General features: G+C 36.1%; 2 protein-coding genes across 2 annotated transcripts; one reads left to right on the forward strand and one right to left on the reverse strand.

Annotated features, from left to right (window-relative positions):
- Window positions 1–2,757: 2,757 nt before the first annotated feature.
- LOC116119334 (MLP-like protein 31) lies at window positions 2,758–3,321 on the forward strand. Its single transcript, XM_031405276.1, has 2 exons — window positions 2,758–2,842; window positions 3,050–3,321. The coding sequence occupies exons 1-2, from the start codon at window positions 2,758–2,760 to the stop codon at window positions 3,319–3,321; spliced, it is 357 nt and encodes a 118-aa protein (XP_031261136.1).
- A 4,105-nt stretch (window positions 3,322–7,426) lies between these two features.
- Window positions 7,427–7,822, reverse strand: LOC116119335 (uncharacterized mitochondrial protein AtMg00240-like). Its single transcript, XM_031405278.1, has one exon. It carries the CDS (start codon window positions 7,820–7,822, stop codon window positions 7,427–7,429), a length of 396 nt encoding a protein of 131 aa, XP_031261138.1.
- Window positions 7,823–8,283: the final 461 nt, after the last annotated feature.

Genomic DNA, 8,283 nt, shown 5'->3' on the forward strand with positions numbered 1-8,283 from the left:
GAGATATTGGGAGAGGGAATTCCAATGTGTGAAGGATATTGTGATGCATGAGATGGTTGGGAACATTTGAAACATGTGGAGTGCTTGAGGGAAAAGTATTTGAGTTTGGTGTGTATTGATGTAGAGGAATAGATGGTGAGAGTACTAATGTCGGTAAAAAATTACCATGAATAGACTGGATACTAGAGTGCTAAGTACAGCCATATTGACAGAGCTATTAATTGAATTATTCAAAAAATCAGCTGAATTGAGCCTTTCAATCCTCATTTCATACTTCTGCAGTAGGTATTGTGCTTCTTGTAAAGTGATTGAATCAAATTTAGACTCTATCCATGATGTGAGGTTGATGATTACAATATCAAACTCAGGACCAAGGCCATTCAAAATAAATCCTAGTAAATCTTCATCAGAAATAACTTGGCCACTGGTAGACAAACTCTCAGCTATTCCCTTCATTCTTTTAACATAATCACTAATACTTAGATTTTCTTTCTAAGTATTTTGAAGTAATGTTTTTAAGTGAAGAGCCCTGGATTTAGAGTCATTTAGGAATTCACTTTCAAGAGTTAACCAAATGGTAGTAGAAGATTGGCATTTTGAGACAATTCTAAACATGCACCCCGAAATAGATGTTAAGAACCAAGTTACTAAAAACTTATCAGTTCTTTTCTAGGAAATGTAAGCAAAATTGACTTTCTCCTTTGACCTAACTTCACCTAATTCACTCGATTCTTCATGATCTGATGCAATTAAAGGTACGGTACAAGGAATCAAACCTGTCCAATGGTCTTCAAGTTCATGAGCTCTCACCGCTGAAAGGATTTGCGATTTCCAAAAGCGGTAATTATCTCTAGAGTTTTCTCTAGTTAATTTTGGAGTGACAACTTAAAGACTCGTTGGAAAGGCTGAGCAAAAGGAGCTGGAGAAGTGAATCATTCTTTTAGAGCTGGTGTTAGAGTGATTAACATCTAAGATCTTTGCCATTGACGTTAGTTGTTGGCTTTGATACCATGTGAGCTTAACAAATTGAGAGGATTTGATTTAGGGATTAAACATGAAAAGAAAACCGTTTCTCTATTGATCGAATTAATTACGAAAATACAGAGAAAGGTTTCTTTATATACAGTTGCATTTAGTAAAGTAAAATACTAGCTGCTTAAAGTGGAAGAAGCAAACTATTTGAGTCTTCAAAATGGCATCACTTTGGTCAAATTGTAAACAGACCATCAAACTCTAATTTTTGACTCTTTGGTCTACAGACACCCCCGATCACCAAAAAGAAAAGAGACCAAGGGTGAAGCTACATGCAGGCCTAGGGTGGCCACCCAGTCCCACAATTTTTTTTTTTTTTTTCTAATTTTATATAGAAAAGTATCATTTTTGTCCCTTTATATTTTTTTTCTAGTCACTCTAGTTTCTAAAATACACACTTTGGCCCCCATAATGTATCTTCCTGATGCCTCACTGACCCCTTCATTCATTCAACTTAAATTTTGGCCCACCAAAATAAATTTTCTGGCTTTACCCTAACTGTGACCAACTTATGACCTAGTTAAGTTCATCACAAATTGACCATAAAAACACCATCCCATAAAGTTTTTTACTATGAATTTTTGTAATTTCATGATGATTTTTTTACAGTATTGTAGACGTAAAAATCTACCTGTACGGAAAGGGGGGTCTGATCCCGTGAGGTTAAGGTCACTAGCGATCCGCTGCACCTGCACACGTAGAGAAACACACGCGTGAAGCGAACGGGAAACACCGGGGTGGTGTTTGCTGTAGGAACTCCGACGCTCAAGTCAGCAAGGCTGAAAAGGGCCAATATAGTGAGGGCTAAGGAATAAGAGATTACCGGAAGTCTAGTCGGGGACTGTGACTACGGCGAATCAGTGAAACTCTCGAGTAAAGAGTCTCGGGTGTGAAGTTGTAATGTCGATGTCCTTTGTGAGAGGGCAGGCCTCTGCTTATATAGTGGTCGTCTGGTCTCCCAATCCTGGTGGGATCAGGAGTCTTCATCTGACTCTGATGTAAACCCTAGGAGAATTAGGGTCGTGGTGAGTTGTCTTACCTGTGTCCAAATAGGAAGGTTACTCTGTTTAAGAGAATTCGCTAAGTAGGAAAGTGGTCAAAATTAAGAAGGCGTCTTTGAATTGGGGGTTGATTAGGAATAGGAAAGTACTGTGTCAGGGCTGTGGGCTCCGGATTCGTCCGTGGACCTAGGACATGGGCTAGGTTTGAGAGGCTTGTGCCCGCTTGACTTGGGCTGGTTTGGACCTTTGCAGGACTGGGCCTGGTCCGTCTTCGCTAATGGTCCTATTTCCCTATTTGGGCCAAGGACGATTTTTGGCCATAACAGTTTGTCCCCCACTCTCTGAGTTGAGTATCTCAAGTTAGAGAGTAGGTCGTGCTCAAGGCGAGCTCGTTCTTTCCCCATGGACGAGCGATCATTGGAGAAAGTTGACCGACGTAAGTGATTTGATTGGGTCTTGGTCGGTATCCATTCCCGAACAAGAGCATGCCGCCACGCGTTGTGCCTGATCGGTCCGNAAGCTTGTTTTGGTGCATTGAAGTTGTTTGAACTGCATTACGGAATTTTGCTTGTTAGCATTATTTTGGAGTTCTGGGAAGTGCTATCTGTCTATTGTGGAGCAGTTGGCGTTTGAAGTTGCTTGAGCTGCATTAAAACCTGCTGGAACAGTTTGCATATTCTGGTGCAAACCTGTAGACCAATTTCTATCTGTAGACCAATTGCTTATGAGCTCCACAAAGGCAGCCAGTGAATGGTACAGCAAGGAAATGATGCTTGGTTCAAGAGTGGATATTGGAGTAGTTGGTAACAGTAATTACTGATAGAAGTTTTGTTTAAGGGAGGATATCAGGATATTAAAGTAGTCTGGGATTTACTGATTTACCCTTACTTTGTATTATAAAAAGCTTGTAACAGTGACAGTTATTTGATTAACGAAAATATCAGTCTTCTTCTTCACTTCCCCTGTTTCTTTTCAGCTCACCAGGTTTGCATTTCCTCTCTAAATCAACTTTACAGAAGGAAGAGAGGAGACCTATAAGGAAAAGATTGAAGTAGATGACCAGAAGAAATCCGTAACTCTTGTTGGATTGGATGGAGATGTGTTCAAGAATTACAAGAACTGGAAGGCAACATTTCAAGCCACTCCAAAGGATGAGAAAAGCTGCGTGGTGAAACATATTCTGCAATACGAGAAATTGAATGAGAATGTTCCAGAGCCACATGCGTACCTAGATTTCATGGTTAAAGTTACTCAAGACATAGCAGCATATCTTGTCAAGCAGGCTTAGAAGAGCTCAAATGACTACGTTTGTCGATTTTACTATGCATAACTACTCTTTATAATGTGCAATAATTTACCATAATGTTTACTTAAAACCGACTAGTAAGTTGGTTTAAAGTAATGTGTGAGATTGTGTGAGAGATCTTGTGACGAGAAAATTATATAATATAATAAATGTTGTGATTAATGGTGTGATAAACATGTTTCATAGGTTGGTCACTTGGTTGTTTGCTTGGTGGTTTCTTCCTATATCTGTTTTACTTCAGTAACATTAGAGGTATAGGAAAATGAAAGAAAATTATTTTAAAAAAAAAAAAAAAAAATCAAGAGACGAACTATTATTTCAATTTTTGCTTCTAAATTATTATATATAGGATGAGAACATGTCGTCGAGATATATTACGTCCAGTCCATCCACGTGGAGCTCTTGTTTTCACATGACTCAAGATCTTGAAAAGAAAAGAAAATCCTAATTCATTTGGACCTACTCTATAATAAGTCATTATTTTTTAGCAGGTGAGAAGTTTGAAAGTCTGTTGAAACATTCATTTGCCATTGCTCTGTCAAGCTCTGGACTTTCACTGCATGTATATTTGCCATTGCTAATTATGGTATCTTTATAAATTCTTTTATAAAACTGATTATATTACAATTAAAAAATTTAGTCACTTTCAGTTTATCAGACTCTTTTGAACGCTAGCTTAAGATAATAATCTTTAAGCTACAGCAATGGGAAACATGGACTGACTTAGTTTTTATTTTAATGGTCTTATATATTAATTATATATATGAAATTAACAGAAGGAAATGCTGCTGAGAGGATGAAAGAAAGGGTAGAATTAGACCCAGGAAAAAAAAAAAAAAAAAGAGGATCACTATGGCTGTGATGGAGGGAGGTCTGATGCAGCATTACAAGAGCTACAAGGCAACAATTCAGGTTGTTTCAAAGAGTGAGGGAAGCTTGGTGAAATGGAATTGGGAATATGAAAAGCCACAAGAAGATGGTCCTACTCCAATCAAATTTACGTGGATTTTGTAACTAATCTCACTAAAAACATCGATGCAAATCTTCGAAAGGAGGAGTAAGATTGATGCATTTGTTGGACATAAGGCAACAATATAGTGTCGTTCACAGCAATAAAGGCTAAAACACAGTTTTAACATTTACGAGACATTGATGAACATAAAATCCAATGTCCACAGTAGAGAATTTCTTGTCTGGATGATAAGTAAATTCCGAAGAGTTCTATATAAAAGATTTATGGAATGCACAATTGATCGAGTGAAGAATCTCCACTTAGGTAGCTCTAGAGCGCAGCAGCTGCACTTTTACTGTCCTTATGTGGTTCATCTTGATATAACTGTGCTTTGTCAAAACGCATCATTTTGGCTAACAAAACTAACGGAAACCCTTAACACTGTTAGACATAAACTAACTTTAACAGCTTTTTCTAACTTTGCTGTTAATGTATCCGTTGCCCAACTTGACTGATCTTCAAAAATCATAACTCAAAACAGAAAGCAGCAACATTCTTTTCTATAATTCGTCATTTTTCAAGTGTTTAATACCACATTTCCCCTGAGGTTTCCTTAAATGATAATTTCGCCCTGAGGTATCAGAAATAACAATTTACCTCTTCATGTCACTGATCTGTTAGGTTTTCCTTACTTAATTAGCATATTTTTAACTTAATCCGTTATATTGTATAGCAAAATCTGACGGTAGACTTTTGTTAAAGGATAAATTTTGAATAATTTTGGTCCAAACCTTTATTAAAATTTTGAAAATTAGAAAATTCACTCATGAGAATTTTTATTAATGTGTGGTTATACTTCTAATTTTTAGGAAACTGTTGAAAAATAAATTCTAAATTTTTGTTTATTGCTTATAATTAATACCAAATGAAGAAGTTTGTTTATATTTTTCTTTTCCGGAGCTAAAAATATTTTCGTTTCAACAGAAAGGTATCTATATCGGCAACTTATTACGTACCCACAAGATAGAAGATATAATATCAACTCTAAAATATAAATCATTGTCTCAAACATTTAATGTAATATAACATATATATTTTTATAATATACATACAATTATTACTATGTAGAGGCAAGTTCTTTAAGATGAGACATAAAAAAACTATAACTTATTATAATGTGAAATTTATTCTTATTTATAACTGGCCTAAGTTGGATCCAAAATTTTTTATGAATACATGAAGGTTATTCCTTTATAGAGTATCACTATAACGAAGTTCTACTGTATTAGATAACCCTAAGGGGTTGGTCAAACAATCAAAGAAGTTTGCTTCATTCTTTAAGTTTCTAGGTTTAAACATTGAGGTCACCTATCTCAATAACATTGTGGTTTAATTACTTGATCCTTTGGGTTTGTAGGGTCTTCAATGGACTACAGGGATTAATAAAAGTGTATACAAGCTAACTGGACACCCAAGATTGATATATGCTCCAAATCATTATCTCAACCAGCCTTCTTAAAGCAGAAACATGATCTCTGACATAATTGCATGAAATTCAGATTCAATTTATTTGATAGGTTTGTGAGACCCACAAAATTAAATATATTAGATGGTTTTATGGATATAGAGAATAGAAAGTGTCGGCAGTAGATTTAAACAGATTACAAATCGTTTTGAGTGGGACGTTATATAGATACGGGAGCAGATTTTGTTGTATAAAATATGTAGAAATTGCAATTTGGAAATTAAATCAAGCGACAGGCATGATACAGTGAAATAGACGAAAGTAGAAACTAGAAAGAATTTTGGAAATCGTGAACTCCTCACAAACTGATTTCTTAATTGAAACAGTAGAACATACAGTGAGTACTTTATACAAAGAAGACACTATGCAAAACCAAAACGACACAGTTTTAGAGCTGTGATCACAGTATTAGGAAATTACAATAAGGACCTTCATAGTTTGTCCTTTTTCACATTTTGGTTAACATTCCCCCTTAAACTAGACTCTCCTTTGCTCTTGCTATCCCTTTGCTGCACTTTTTGTGAGTTCTGTTTTTGTATATCATTTTCCCTTCAAAAATTGGAACAAATTGTAAACTGCAATGCTTCAGTAAAAGCAACAACTTCAACACTTTAATAAACCATTTAAATGCTTCAGTAAAAGCAGCAACTGCAACACTTTAATAAACCATTTCAACGCTTTAGTAAAAGCAGCAACTTCAACACTTTTATTAACCATTTCAATGCTTCAGCAAAAGCAGCAACTTCAACACTTCAGTGAACCATTTCAATGCTTCAGCAAAAGCAGCAACTTCAACACTTAAACAGCTATTTTAAAAGCCACTTCAACTATAGTGCATTTCAATTACAGAGCAGTCATTTCAACTACCATTAGCAGTCATTTCAACTCCCATTTCTACTACAAAACACCCTTTCCATATTCAACTTCAACTACCATTTCCACTACAAAACACCCTTTCCATATTGATTCACCACCACTATTGCTACTTTAGATTACCACATTTCAACTTAACACAAAACTTCAATAACACAAAACTACTACTACTGCAACTTTAACACAAAACTACTACTGCAGAACAGTTGCAACAATCACTTCTCAATACAAAAACTACTACTTTAGATTACCACATTTCAACTCAACACAAAACCTTCAACAGCCACTTCAGTTCACCATATTTCAGTTCATGCACACAGGCAGCATTAAGCACTATTTTTACCACTACAAGTCACCATTTTTCAGTTCATACTCACAGGCTGTGGAGTGTCAACAACACAAAGTTTCTGTTTCAACTCTTGAAATTGAGTAATAGAGAGGGCTTTGGTTAACACATTAGCAATCTGCAGTTTTGAAGGAACATAATGCACAACAATTTTTTTTGCTAAAACTTGATCCCGAATATAATTAGTGTCAATCTCTATATGCTTTGTCCGAGCACGAAAAAGGAGATTAGAAGCTAAGGCACCAGCGCTTACATTATCACACCAAATTACTGGACAAGAATTGAGAGATATTCCCAACTCAAAAAACAGACTTTCCAGCCATGCCAATTCAATTGCTGTATGTGCAAATGTTCTATATTCAGCTTCAGTAGATGATAAGGCAACCACTCTTTACTTTCGGAAGCTCCACTGAATCAAATTTGGCTCAAGATATACACAGTATCCACTGGTGGACCTCCTATCATCCGAGTTACTGCCCCAATCAGCATCTGCATTGCATTCAAGGTGAAGAGAAACTGCTGGTCTGAACTGAAGACCATGAGACTGTGTTCCTTTAAGATATCTCAAAACCCTCTTGCAAGCTTGCCATTGTAGCTCAGTAGGGGCTTGAAGGTATTGACTTAGTTTATTGACTGTAAAACTAATATCAGGCCTTGTTAAGGTTAAGTACTGAAGAGCACCAATGGTACTTCTATACAAACTGGGGTCTTTAAATAACTCACTATCTGTGGCTGAAAGTTTTGTACCAGCAGCCATGGGAGTGGAGCAGGAATAGGCATCTTGCATCTTAGTTTTGACAAGCAAATCAGTAACGTATTTGGTCTGCTTCAAGTGAATTCTCTCATGTGTTCTAGTTGCCTCCAAACCAAGAAAATAGGTCACTGAACCAAGTGTTTTCAAGGCAAACTGAGTATTTAAAGTTTCAATTAGTTGTAAAATGGAAGAAGTGTTGGATCCAGTAATTGTTAGTGATTCTTGGTGAAAAACAGAGCTGTATGGATTAAAAGGAAGTGTTTGTCATAAAATGAAGAGTTGATGGTCTTCTTGTAATTTGTCTTTTGCTTTGTTTGTAACGATGTCATTTTGCTCTTGATGGTTTTTACATGGTTTGTAACAACACTTCAGCAACTTTACTTTTAGCTTATCTTCTTCAGCTCTTTTTGCTTAAGCTCGTTTTGGAGTATAAAGCATGAGTTGATTGTAACTGATCTCAATTAATGAAAAACCAATTGAGATTCTTCTCTCTT

This window comes from Pistacia vera, unplaced genomic scaffold, assembly GCF_008641045.1.
Source record: "Pistacia vera cultivar Batoury unplaced genomic scaffold, PisVer_v2 Contig880, whole genome shotgun sequence".
Lineage (NCBI taxonomy): Eukaryota > Viridiplantae > Streptophyta > Magnoliopsida > Sapindales > Anacardiaceae > Pistacia > Pistacia vera.

Excerpts from the sequence above, each read along its gene's own strand:
- LOC116119334 (XM_031405276.1), top strand. The coding sequence starts at position 2,758 with ATGAGCTCCACAAAGGCAGCCAGTGAATGGTACAGCAAGGAAATGATG. Across the intron at positions 2,843-3,049 it reads TATTGGAGTAGTTGGTAACA|AAGGAAGAGAGGAGACCTAT; the intron begins GTAATTACTGAT and ends TCAACTTTACAG.
- LOC116119335 (XM_031405278.1), bottom strand. The coding sequence starts at position 7,822 with ATGCAAGATGCCTATTCCTGCTCCACTCCCATGGCTGCTGGTACAAAA.